Source organism: Haemaphysalis longicornis, unplaced genomic scaffold (genome assembly GCF_048455015.1).
Source record: "Haemaphysalis longicornis isolate Haplotype H1 unplaced genomic scaffold, Haemaphysalis longicornis Haplotype H1 scaffold_7, whole genome shotgun sequence".
NCBI lineage: Eukaryota > Metazoa > Arthropoda > Arachnida > Ixodida > Ixodidae > Haemaphysalis > Haemaphysalis longicornis.
In genome coordinates, this window is record NW_027526422.1 from 32,211,173 (window position 1) to 32,224,887 (window position 13,715).

At 50.1% G+C, this 13,715-nt stretch overlaps 1 protein-coding gene across 1 annotated transcript in view; it reads left to right on the plus strand.

Moving 5' to 3' along the window:
- The window catches only part of LOC144145121 (T-box transcription factor TBX1-like), a 73,449-nt gene extending 59,967 nt beyond the window's left edge, over positions 1-13,482 (plus strand). The window contains exon 8 of the mRNA XM_077676624.1: positions 11,416-13,482. Coding sequence (XP_077532750.1) covers positions 11,416-11,792 — 377 coding nt within the window. The 3' untranslated portion in view covers positions 11,793-13,482. The remainder of the gene's footprint in view (positions 1-11,415) is intronic.
- The last annotated feature ends 233 nt before the right edge of the window (positions 13,483-13,715 follow it).

Sequence of the window (13,715 nt, forward strand, 5' to 3'; positions counted from 1 at the left end):
CGTGCCTTCGCGCAGTGGGAAGCCTTACGACAATGCACCGTGTAAGACGTTTTCTTCTCGGGCTCCTCTGTCCTGATGTATATGTAATCTTAGTATTTCTAATTAGTTAAACATTTTATTTTTTTCTGTTTAGCCTTTCATTCGAGCCACGACGTAGCTAAGATGTTGCAGTCGACAGGATCATGATTTAAGGCCACGGGAGGAGGAACGGACGAACAACCTGGACGAACCGCACCACGAGTACGAGAGTGCAGCACGCAGACATGGGGCACCGATGCACTCCACGCTAGCGGTGGTCGACACAGTGCTGACTTCAACGGAACGCTACGTCCTATGCTCTACGAAGAAACATCAGTTCGTGAGCGCACTACGATTACGAGGGCTACCCTGCTCTGGCCGTAAGGACGACATCATCTTGCGTCTTCTAGAGGACAACGAAGAACGTCACCATCTCTCCAAACGAACGAATGTGCCAACGCTACTTCAGGCTGCCTCCGACAACAAACGGCAGATGACCCTGCAAGCGGCGCTGTTTGAGAGCAGAAGGCTGCGTGATGAACGAGAAAGTTTTCTGAGACAACTGGCGAGAGTCGGCCGCACGTTTTCCCCGGTACCTGGACTGCACGAGATCCGAGCACAGGCAGAATGCACGACGGCACGCACATGAACGAGACGACGCATGCAAAATTGTGATTGCGTGCTCACCGGACCTTTGCCAGGTAATCGCCACGATTACGGAGACGCATCGAAGGTCAGTGCATTTCTGGCGAGATCACGAACACACGTTGCTCTGCTACATCGCCCACGAGCAACATCGCCCACGCGCAGGTCATTCCAGCAACGAGCAACGAGACGCGCAACGTACGCAGCGCGCACGAGCCAGAAGGCACCACGTTCCTGGCACCCGCTCTTCCGCTACAGACGTACACGAACGGAACGCTGAGAGCACGGAACGCAACGGAGCCGGTACGTACATTTTCCGCACGTGCTGTCCCGGCGCAGGTCCACGCAACCAACGACATCGCATCCGGATTGGTGGATATGGCCACGACAAGCGTGCAAGACGCACGGCGGCCGAAATGCACCGTACGTGGCGAAAGACCGCACACCAATTATAGGGGAGTTTTCGAGACGCACAGCGCACGAAACGCACCAGAGGTGACGAACGACATCCAACTTGAACCAGTGGAGCTGACCACGGCGAACGAAATGCACAACGCACGGAACGCCACCAAGCCAGCACACACGGAGGAAACTGCTGTTCGCGACATCCTCCGCTCCCACTGCAGGTGCTATCCGGACTTGGCCAGCGAATGTTACAACCGCAGAAATCATCTGGCCACAAGCAACAAAAGACCCAGCGCACGCGGTTCAACCCTACCGGAAAGTACGAGCTCTCCGACACCCGCTGCTCCCGCCCGAGTCCAGCGGACGAACGACATGACACTCGTTCAAGTAGGTCCGTCAACGAGCAACGACACGGCCAGCGCATGCGGCATGTCCGAGCCAGAATTAACAAGATCACCGGCAGCCGCGCTCCGATCGAGACTCGCACGACAAACACCATTTCGTGCAAGAGGACGCAACCGCGAGCAAGCGGACTCGCGATAAACGGAGCCTGCTTGTATGGGAGAGATAGCGATTATAGCATTCTCGAAACAACGGGCAAAAGACGAGGTCTTGAGCGACGACACGGACACGGCAAGAACGGCAACGAATGAACCCGATCCAGACGAAGCATCGAATGCCCTGACGATAAAGTCACGCTTGCGACGCCGAGGAATGTGGGACCGAACGGACGGCACGAACTACGCCCGCTTCCCCACCCCAACGGTTTCACTTCCGAAACAACCACGGCGACTGTGAGCACGGAGCCGCAACGACTTTGACCGATCAGCCATGCCACCCTACGAAAACGCCCCGCTACCACACACTAAACGAAAAGCCAAACGGCTCCCGCACCATACGCAACGCACGCGTCAATTCAAGCGACGTCCTCAACGCGCCGAACTATGCGATCCCTACACAGCGCAGCTCGCCACCGGACAAACCAGACGTCTACGCCCCCACATGCATCAAGCACGCGAGAGAGAGACAAAACTTTTTATTGAACTAAGGTGGGGCGAGCTACACGAACACAATCGCCGACGGAAGCGGCGCAACCAACGCAACGCCGTAAACACTGTCAAGTTCAGGTCTGACGAAGTGAATCCCACGGCACACACACAATAAAATCAAGCAGGTGTGAAATTCACCGAAACTCAACGAGACGAACACCCTCTTAATCTACGCGAACGCTTCATTGTGCCTGGGGGCAGGCGCATTTCGGATTCAGAGCACGATTAGGATACGTATCAGCGCGCCCGGAAACGAAAACGGGCGAAAAAAGCTGCCTGCCACCCGAAGACACGCAGAAAAACGCAGTTTACGGCCACGGCCGCACCGACAAGCCCCGAGCTCCCCTGAGCCCCTACCCGGCCTGAGAACAAGACAAGACGCCAGGCGCAACGCGAGTGCTTACGTTCCGTTTCGCTTTCTCACATGTACAGTGTACTTGCCTTCGGACAGTAAGTCGCTCAACGACAGTGCACCGCGTCAGACGTTTTCTTCCTCTGTCCTGATTTATATGTAACCTGTGTTTTTCTAATCTATTAAACAATTTATTTTTTCTACTTAGTCTTTCATTCGAGCTACGACCTATAGTTCATATCACAAGCTAGCTGCAGCACTGTGGAGGCTACATTGTTGTCCCCCGCAGGGCGCCTAACTCACCGCGAAGGAAGCGACAAAAGGCGCCGGGGCCGTGCGGTGCCACTTGCCGAGAGGGGAGAAGGGAGTGTCCTTTCAGGACCCCCTTCACGTAAGGTCCCTAAAATTACTCCTTCACGGCGGATTAGGCGCCCTCAGTGGGCGCACTATTGATAACAATGTAGCCTCCACAGTGCTGCAGCTAGCTTGTGATATAAACTATAGCTAACAGTGCAGATAAGTTGATTATTCGTGAGTAATACAAATTGAGTACTCATGAGTACTGATTGAGTACTCATGAGTGCAGAATGAGTAGTACTCGTGAGTGCAGAATGAGTAGTACTCATGAGTAGTACTCATGAGCAGTAGTATTCATGAGTACAGAGTGAGTACTCATGAGTACAGATTCAGTACTCATGAGTACAGATTGAGTACGAATACTCGTGAGGACAAATGAGTTTGAGTACAAGTGAGTACGATTACAAATGAGTATTTGATGAGTGAGTACGAGTGATTTTGTGAACAGACGAACTTTTTGAGTCTGAGTTTGATTGAGTACAGCGTAAATAAAAAAAATGTGATTGAGTTTGAGTGAGTTCTTTCTGTTTTGCCGACCTATGCACTGACGCCGATTTCGCGGGGCGTCAACTGCTGCCGCTTTGTACTACACTGGGGCACCGACGCGTTTGCGGCTGCACGTGTGCTCCTGGAGGGGCGGTATTCTGGTTTCACAAGTGTGGATGCGTGTCAGCAGCTCGCAGCCCAGGTAGGCGTGCTTCAGCTAATGAGTGACGGGTCTGCGCATGTAGCCGGGTCTGTATTGCCTATGAATATACGTGGTGTAAAACAAATCGTGCGCGAAGCAGAACTCCTGGTTGGCTGTTATTGATATACGGTGCAGTTGGAAGCATATTTTAGGTTCAGCGGTGTACGCGAACGACATTCGATAGCGCTACTCTTAAGCGCTCGTTCGTGCATGTAGCGGCGTCGGTGTAACCGAGCGAACGATCTATGAGGTTGCATGTTGAACCGCAGCCCAAACGACAAGACACAGGACGATAGCAAGAGGACGCACGAAGCCCTGACTTACAACTGGATTTCATTTTCTCCAATGGCACCAAATATAAACGAAATTGAAGAAAACAAAACGTAAAAGAACACATTAAAAACTGGCATGAAGAAACACAAAGCCAACCACCTAACTGTTCTGTCCATCGGCACGTGTCCAGTTAAGACAGTCTATCTCCTTCTTCGTGAGTGCAGTTGACCCTATGCTGACGCAATTCATCCAGGCGTTCAATCTCAGCGGCCTCTATATAATTTCTCGAGTTAGCGTGTTCACGTTTCTGTCGATAACGCGGCACTCTTCAAACAGCAGGTCGCCCAAGCTTTCACGTTGCTAAGATCCATTAAGGACAGAGGAAGGTGAAAGAGCGGACGCAAAGCAACGGAGAATGAATACAGGTGAAGACAAAGAGAGAGAGCGGTGAGGGAAGCGGAGGAGGGTACAGGGAAAGCATCATGAAGAAAGGGACGGAGAAGCGTACAATTGTTGGAACCTTACTTATTCCTTATGGGGAACAAGACACGAGCAAAAAATATACAAACGCACTCTCAAAAACGTTTACTGGAACATAAGTGGAACAATAACTGGAACCGCCGACAGCGCTTCCCCCCATTTATTCGGTTCCAGATAATAACCACAAACCTAATAAAAACAAATGGACAGTTCCAGATAAGATCCACTTATATCTCTCGTTCCAGTTATTCTTCGTTTCGATACTGATAAAAATATGTGGATCACCCTGTTTACCTGGAACTTGGGTGGAACCAGATTAAGAGTGTATGGTTGCGGGGCTGGAATGGTAATAGTGGGAGGCTGGGAGGTATTCGCCGTTATGGTAGCGCGGAGTGGAAGGCGACCCAGCGTGCTGCAACGGAATTGTAGGTGGTACGCTGGCACGTAAGCACCGTAAGCTCACCCCCCCCCCCCCCCCTTACCTTGGCGGTAGGGCGGAAGGGGGGTGGGTGCTGTCGTTCAGTAGGGTGTTTCTTAAAGCGAAGCTTTTTAGCCATCACTGATGGCAGTTGATGTCGCGCCAGAACACACTGCGGGAAAGCCAACTTTATGCCGTAGTTTTCACAAAACGATGATGGTGATGAGGGGAGGCACAGGAAGCGCCTCAGGAGAAAAAAAAAAAAGTTTCCCGACGTGGGAATCGAACCTGGGTCCTTCGCGTTATGAAAGTGACGTCTATCCGCTTGCGTCATTCCGGCACTTTTTTTTCTTTATTTCCTGCATTTTTCAGGTTTACACACTATTATCGGTTTAAAACCCACCGGCCAGACTTTGGCTGGGGAAAACTGCTAAAAACGCCAAAACTTGCAAGGTTCCCAAAATCATGCAGCCACTCGGTTTCTATACATTGCATCTCGTACACTTTGTGGAGTAACTTAACGTTCTCTGCAAAATACTGAGACACATTCTTCGCATCCACGTCGGAGTGCCTTACAGCCATTCGACTTCGCCATATTGCGTACAGGCCTTAACAGCGCGTCATTCCGGCACGGCCGAAGCAGTTCCGCGATGTAACCATTTTTCTCTTAAGAAAGCGGCTTTGATTTTTCTTCTGCTTTCTGTCTTCTGCTATGTTGTCACCCGCTTCCGCTGACAATTAAGCTATTTCGCATAAAATTATTCTTTTTGTTCCTATTATTTTTATAGGTGTTTTAGAGTATAACTTCACTCTGCCTATAACTTGTTAATTGTAATAAAAGATCTTGTCATCCCCTATTTCATTATGAAATGGTTGAAACAGAGCAGACGATGAGTCACTGACACGGTACTTTTTGTTTTCTCCGTGCTTCTTTTATGCCGTGGTTCGGCTTCACATCAGTGCGTACTCGCCGCAGTGGTCTCAGTGGCTATGGCGTTGTGCTGCTGAGTACGAGGCCGCGGGTTCGATTCCCGGCCGCGGCAGCCGCTTTTCTGATGGGGGCGGAAGACGAAAACACCCGTTTGTACGAGGTTTCGTCACACGTGAAAGATCCCAGGTGGTCAAAATTAATCCGGAGCCCTCCACTACGGCGCACCTCATCGCCTGCGTTGCGTCGGCGCGTTAAACCCTACATCAATCAAATCAATCAATCAATCAATGCGTCCCTATACCACACTGGTCGTGCGCCCCTTACTTAACCGTCGGCGGTGGCAGACGGACTGGCTGGACACAGGGCGCTATTTTGGCGAACAAAGACCCAGAAGAGAGATGAAGCGAGCAAATCTCTTTCGGTCGTAAAAACGAATCTTTTCGCTTCGCTGCTTGACGCGTCTATTCTCGCGTGAAGTGGATCGACCCCCACCCCTCCTCCTCCTCCTCCTCCTCCTCCTCGCCCACTCTTCCATCCCGAACCCTTTACGGTGCCTCCGAAAGCGCGCAGCAGCAGCAACCGCAGAAGAAGCAGTCGCGACTCGGAATGCTAACATTGGCACAGCGGCTGACTCCCCACGTAGCTCCTTCGCTTGGCTTCTCTTTCTTCGTGTGTTCTTTTTTCCTCCTCCACCACGCGTCTTCCCCGCCGTGATGAATGTGTTCTGTTTTTGTAGGCCCGCTGGAGAAAGGGGAAGGGGGCAGCATGCGCCGGAAGTGTGTACAGTTAATATCCGAGGCGAAAAAAAAAAATCCGAAAAGGTTAAGATGAGGAGAATACGAGAAGGTGGCATGAAGATGATGCAGCGACGCCGAGAGTGGCATGGACCGGTCATTACTTTAGAACCAGTTTCGAAGCCGTTACGTCGAGACCGTTATGGCCGTAATTTACGCCGCCATGCTTACTGCTTAAGAACGAAAGCGGCGCTACGAGGAAAGGGAGACCCACTAGCGGGCGCCCAAATGACGCCAGTGACAACAAGTGTGGTTGATCTTCATCTTCCCTCTCTTCCCTCTCTTCCCTCTCTCTCTCTCTCTCTCTCTCTCTCTCTCTCTCTCTCTCTCTCTCTCTCTCTCTCTCTCTCTCTCTCTCTCTCTCTCTCTCTCTCTCTCTCTCTCTCTCTCTCCCCCTCTCTCTCTCTCTCTCTCTCCCTCTCTCTCTCTCTCTCTCTCTCTCTCTCACACACACACACACACACACACACACACATATATATACATTTCAGGGAGTCCTCTCCCTGAAACGTCAGTGAATTTTTATTTTTATTTTTAATGTCCTTCGCGTGTGTCTCTGTCTCTACTAACCTCATATATATTGTTACTGAATCAAGCAGAAGGGAGAAGGGGACGCTGCACATAGCTCCAGGGGATCCACGCCGACGACGATGAAGCAGTGTGTTCCACGGGCTCAGATCGGGCTGTCATGGCCGCTTGTACATAGTTCATCCACGTAAATACATCGCTGCTGCATCGTCCAAAAAGCGAAGCTGGAGGATTTCTTTCTTAGTAAGCACTGAAGAAGGACATGCCACCACGCATTGCATTGGGTTTGAATTTTTCGTTTAAATGTTCCGTCGTCGCTTTTCACTGTTTTAGTAGCAGTCATCGCCATATCCATATATATCGTTGTCTACCTCATGCATGACTAGCGGGCCCGTATCATTTTGTCCGCAGGCTTTCGCATCTATCCCAAAGTTAACGCGTTATTACGCGCTAGAACCCTCGGCAACCGGCTTTGCGAACTCTGCGGCTGTTAGCGGCGTATATGCGTTTCCTAGTCAGTACAGCGAGCCATCACCTGAGCTTGCTTATGGGGGTTATATCACAGCATAAACGTACCTAAAGCACATAAAACCACCCGAACTGAAATAAATAACAGCCAAAGCGGACCTGCAATGGTTGGAAACCACGGTGTAGAAAAATATGCAACAGGAATAGCCGAAACCGACCTAAAAGGGGAAAACCCGCAAAAACGTACAAGACGCAGTAGCTGACACTGACCAAAAGGCAACAAAAATACCCGAAATCCCATTTATAATGCATAAAGATGTCATAAATAGATTATATACGTGATAACAAATGTTAATACTCAGATATGACAAGCCCTTGAAAATGAAAAAAAAAAAAAGCGGTAAGGGGATTTGAAACCCGGGTTAGGATGCTTGCTCCGCTGGATCAGAACTTTATTAAACGTGCTCATGCACAGAAACCCTTCCCGTTCCACCGAGGTTTAACGGGTAAATTAAATACATCGAAATTGGGTGTTTGGATATAAAATTTAAAAAAAATGCAAAAAGGTAATTACACAAGATAATTAAACAGAAATTACTCACTACAGAACACAAATACAAAAGGTCTGATAGTTATTATCGCGTTATTTGCCGCTGACTGTTTCTGCGTGTGTTTTAAATCGTGACAAAATATTTGAGGGGTCAGTATTGTTGAATATTAGCGTTAATTATGATTGTCATTACTTCAGAAATTTTTAATGTTTCTGTAATGTTTCATTAGGTCTGGTCTCCTTCTTGCGAGATAATTTCTATGGATATTAAGGAGTTGTTCTCTGTGCGTATTTGTTATGGGGCAGTCCTGTAAATATAGTGGTCGAAACTGTCTGCTGGTAGGTTACATTTACATATGCTATTATTTGTGATGGCAAACCTGTGAAAATAAAACGGAAATCTACCGTGTCCAGTGGTAAACTGTGACGTGTAATAGTTGGTGGGAAAGTGGGTCGGAATTTTGGAGTTTTGTGAACATTGTTTATTAAACATTGGAATGTGTAGCTTTCATTTCCTTCTGGAACGGAACTACTACACCACGAGACCAAGCGGTTCTGCGCGATTGAATTGAGGGCCACATGCACGTGGACATAGCTTCAAACATGCCCCTAGATGGCGTCATGCGTCGCTTTGCTGTGCTGACTAGGAAACGCCTATACGCAGCCGGCGTAAGCACCGGTCTCCACTTGCTTGTCTTCGGAGGTTGCGGCCCTGAGGTGTGCGCCGATACCTGCTTCTGCCTCTTCTCGTCACAGTATAACACATTCTTAATACAGGGCCCCACTGGCGATAAATTTAAGTCTGAATGAGGGCGGAAGCGATTACTTCGATGCCCACGTACCTCGCCTAGCACTTCAACCGAAACGGCGAAGTTGTGGCAGTGTCACCAAACTCGATTTCGGTCCGAAGCGAGGTGACAGCGCGGGAGGTCATTTGTTCACGCCTGCACCCACATCAACGCCCTGTCGGCATCCCGGCGATGATCACCGCGGCGGGAAAATTCAAGCGGGGGAGGCATACGGAAGCGCCTAGAGTTATGGTTCGGGCTCGTTCGAACGCATGAGAAACGGTCGTTCACGTCACAGCGGGGGCCCAAGCCAGCCGTATGCGGTGGTGCGGCGTTTTCGGAGAGATCGAGCCCGTCCCTGCCGTTTAGAGCGTGTACTTAGCCGCATTCCGGCGCCGACGCGGCGCGCTGGCGCGCATCCGTCTCTGTCGAGCCGCGGTTCGGGCCGCGCCTGTTTCCGCCTTGTTGAGGCCCCGGCACGCCTGCTAGCGCCGCGCTAGTCGCTTCACTTCGCACTCGCACGGCCGGTGTCGCCAAGACCCGCGCTCGCTGCGCGGTGTTCGATGCCGCCGCTGTGTACACGCATGTCAAAGGATGATGTGGGAGACAGAATCAGTCTCCGAAGGAATAACCTCACAAAATACTTAACCCCCCCGTTACTGCCAACCGAGGGAGCAATGTTGAAGGTTTCGACGCAGACGACAGTATTAGCGGCGAGAAATTGAGCGTAAACAGATGTGCACATCTAAATCTAAACGTGCAAAGTCTGACGTTTCGCTTTCTTCCACGGAGAAAGAAAAAGAGGAGAAATTGTCCATTGTGCATGCGTGGCACGCTTGGCCCGCGATCCGCTTATACTGGAGCGGACCGTCGAAAACGGTCAGCTAAAACTCTCTAATGTCGACCACGGCCAAGCGCGCCACGCATGCGCAATGGCGCTCCCGCTGGCTATCGGAGCGGAGCGGACCGCGAAGAACGGTCAGTTAAAACTCGCTAGTGTCCCATTGAAAAACAACGCCGACTGCGAAGATTCGTAGATGCGACGGCGAAGAAAAGGGCAGCGGCTCCTGATGAACGAAATGATGGTGGTCACAACTGTTTCCGGCGCTCCGCAGTGAAATGCCGCTGGGAGCGGCCGCGCAGCCTCTCCCGCGACAACTGCACTAATTTAACCGAGGCCAAACACTTGTGACGTCATCACGCCGCCATAGGAAGTGCCGTTTCCCCTTATGCTTTGTTCTTGCTCCGCGCGTACACTTCAGAACAGATAATCGCGGGGCCAGCTTTTACACGGCGCTAACGCTATCAAAGTATACTAGCAGATCAACGTACCGCAGCAGAATTTTGCCGCTTCGTTCGGCGATAGCTTGTGCGATTCGATGTTGTGGATGTAGGCAGACTGTACAGTCATGGCCGAATGAAATGCAAACACGAAAATATGAACCAGAACACGCAAAATCTGATTAACTGATTGAGTTGATTTGTTGTGGCGTTTAGGTCGCCGACGCTCCACAGGCGATGAGGCGCGCCTAGTGGAGGGCTCCGGGTTAATTTTGACCAGCTGGGGAACTAACTTGCACCGAAATCTCGTACGCACGGGCGTTTTTGCTTTTCGCCTCCATTGATATTTTAGGACAGTGGTAACCAACCCTGAATGTGCCGGGGACCACCTCTTTGCTCTTGCAAAAGTAGGGGGGGACCCCACGATGAGATGTATTGATCCGAGTCATAATGCCTAGTAATTTGCTCTTGCCGCTACAGCTAGCCACACCTATTAGAAGCTCACTTTTATACTGATGCACGTCAAACGATTTTCTCTTGCAGCTAACAGTCGCCCAAACACTTATATAATGCCTTCTTTGTGTCTGGCTTTCTTGCATAGCTGTTGTGCTGAGCAAGAAGCCAACTTTAAGTAATCTGCTACGTGGAGGAATGTAATGAAAAAAATGTGATTGATGCCTTTTTCATAGGAACCGGTAAAACACGAAAGTAAAACCTAACAGGAGAATTTATTCTGCATTAATATGAACTTGCACATCGCTATTTATATTACGCAGGTATGGCACCGTTCGACGCATCACCGTTAGACACTGGATTGCATGCGCCGGAACATTGCGTAAATCTGACTGAAACTACAGCCCATTGAAAACCGTGCGAACGAAACTGGGCGGAAACCGAAACCGAAAGCAGTATGTGGCGGAGGGTGCCTCTATTCACCCGCGCCCCGCGTCCACGAAGACGCTGGAATCGAGGGGGCAACTGTCGGCGCTCATAAGTGTCATGATGAACGACTTCGATTCACTTGTCCTAGGCGGCAGCATCTCCTAGACGGCATCTCAATCAATAAAGTAGTGGGAAAGATATAAAGTGCGTTCGTAGACGTACTTGCGCTTGAATTCGCAGCGCATTGGGCAGAGTGCTGTGTACCTCCCGTTGCGGCGAGACAGTTCGTGGCTCGAATTCGGGCACAGCCGCGTAAATGGAACTTTTTCTGGCGACGTCATTTCCGTGACGGACATGACGCCGCTCAGATCTTGGTGTACCCGGGCAAAAAACAGGTGTTAAAATATACCCGTGAAAAGCCCTGGCGGGCACGCGATTTGAGATCGACTGTTTTAGTACAACAAAATTGTCCAAACGTTCTCTTGAAATTTCTCCTTCCTTGGCGCAGAGGACGACGTGGAGCAGCTTAGCAACAGCGCGCTGTTCTCGCGGGTGCTGGGTGCAGCGGGCCCCGTGTCGGCGGCCGGTCCGCCGGGCTGCCCTGTGGGCCAGCCGTACCCGACGGAGCTGTGCGGATACGCGCCCGCCTACGACAACTACGTGTACCAGATGAAGATGGAGTCCCGCACGTCGCCCTACAACCGACCTTCCCCTCCGGTGCCAACCTCGGCGGCCGCGGCGGCCGCTGCTGCCGCAGCCGCGGCTGCCGTCTCTTCTTACCCCGGCTACCACCACGCGGCGCCACCGGGAAGCGCTCAGGCCTACAGCGCCCTCTACCCGCCCAGGACGAAGCAGCCGACGGGGTACGACTACTCGACGCGGTGATGAGCGGCGGGCACGGGTACCGGAGGGGAAAGAAGTGATGTCTGCTGGAAACAAACGCCTTTTCACCAAAAAGAACAGGTTTCACCTACAAAAAATTGAAAGAATCTTACGTGGCCTTTGCAACCTCGACATTAAAATGACGGGGAGAGGAGTGTAAACTTATGCCCATGGGAGCCGGGAACAACCGCCGAATTCAAGTGTTTATTAAGCACCTCTCTGCCCCTACTCGGTCAGTTTTTAAATGCAAAACAAGAACGTGTAAGAAAAAGCGAAGATGTGTATTGGGATAGACACGCGAAATTTATATTAGCTTACTGTGATTAAGTATAATGAGCATAAAATAACCACTAGAGAAAAAAAATCGTTCGTAAACTTCACGGAACATTCAAGATGCGACAATGAAAGTTGCAAATTACTCCTTTATTCCCATTGTGGTTGCGTTTCCGGCCGACAACGGACGTGTGGAATTTTGCAATGGGGCTTAGCGTTCAAACTCACAGTACACGCAAGAAAGGGAACCTCTCGCCTGCCCTGCTAGCTTCTCCCACTATTCACTGAATTTGTTCTATACACATATTTCACGGGAAATAGTGTGCATTTTGAAGCACCCGAATAATGCTTCAAGGTCCGCGTGCTTCAGCACCCGAACCTTGGCTTAGAAAAAACCTTGGCTTAGAAGCCTGGCTTAGAAAAGCTGAGGTGACAGTCACCGATGAACCGAGTTTTTTTTTTTTTTTTAATCAGACGTGCTGCAGGGGTGAACCTCTTTCAGCCAGCCGGACCTAACACTTTATGGTGGGAATAACACCACCTTCATCTATTTAAAGCAGCCAAAGCTTTTAAGGTGATGCATTTTCTTGGCATATGTAAATTTTAACGTAGCGTTGCACTGCGCGCTCAGCAATGGTCGCTTTCGCGCTTACGTATGTGTGAAGGCAGTGACGTCAGAAGCTGCGCGACTTCAGAGTTCTGTTTTCTCCACAGGCATTTTTATTTGCATGTTTACGAAATAGATACTCGAAAGATTTGCCTAGAAATGCCGAACTTATGTATTATCTGACGTTAACTTTACCAAGCACGTGCCCATTGTAATTTATTTTGATATGTCTGTTACGAGTGAAGTACGAGAGAAGGTCCGTCGACGTAGAGTGACGCGCCGGACCCAGCGCTGTGAAGGGAGTAAACGAATGTATAAAGACGCAGTGGAAAGAGGAATTGGGCTGCTCAGCTCTGAATGCACTTGGGGCACTAATCACTTCCTTGGGCAGCTCCAATCGTTTTGTGATAAGGGCGGTAGTGCAATGAACTTACGAATGTTTAACACGCTGTTGGCACCGCTGTGCCCTATTTGTCCATATTTCCACCATGTATATTGTATATCGCGCATTTATAGACCGCGTAGTGCCTATGCTCGGCTTTCAGCGAAGAACGATGTGCGCAATATAGCGTGTCAAATTCAACGAAGAACGAGTATTCATACAAAGTGCAAATATACGTGCCTTGAAACCTTTTTTCTACTCGTTACTTCTCTGTACGCGGGAGAAATTTGTGCGCCAGCGCATTGTACCAAATATTTTCAATACGATGCTATTTATGCCAATATGCGCTGTGCGCCGTCGATGGTGTGAATCTCCGGCGTTCGTATGATTGTGATTGTACAGGCTTAATAAACAAGCAAGAATAAAGTGTATGTTGCACATTTAGTGCCGACTGTCTTTTTTAAGACGACCTGGTTGTAACAGCAGCGCAAGCACTGCCGCTCCACTACTTGTTTTCGCCGAAGGTCTGCCTTTATCTCTCGCGAGCACTGCTTCGTGGCACTTGTGTACTAACTAGACCGTTTTTAGACCTTGTAACTGCTGTTTACTTCTACCGCTTTTTTCTTACGGATCTGTCACCCGTTTTATTGAGGATGGTGCGAGT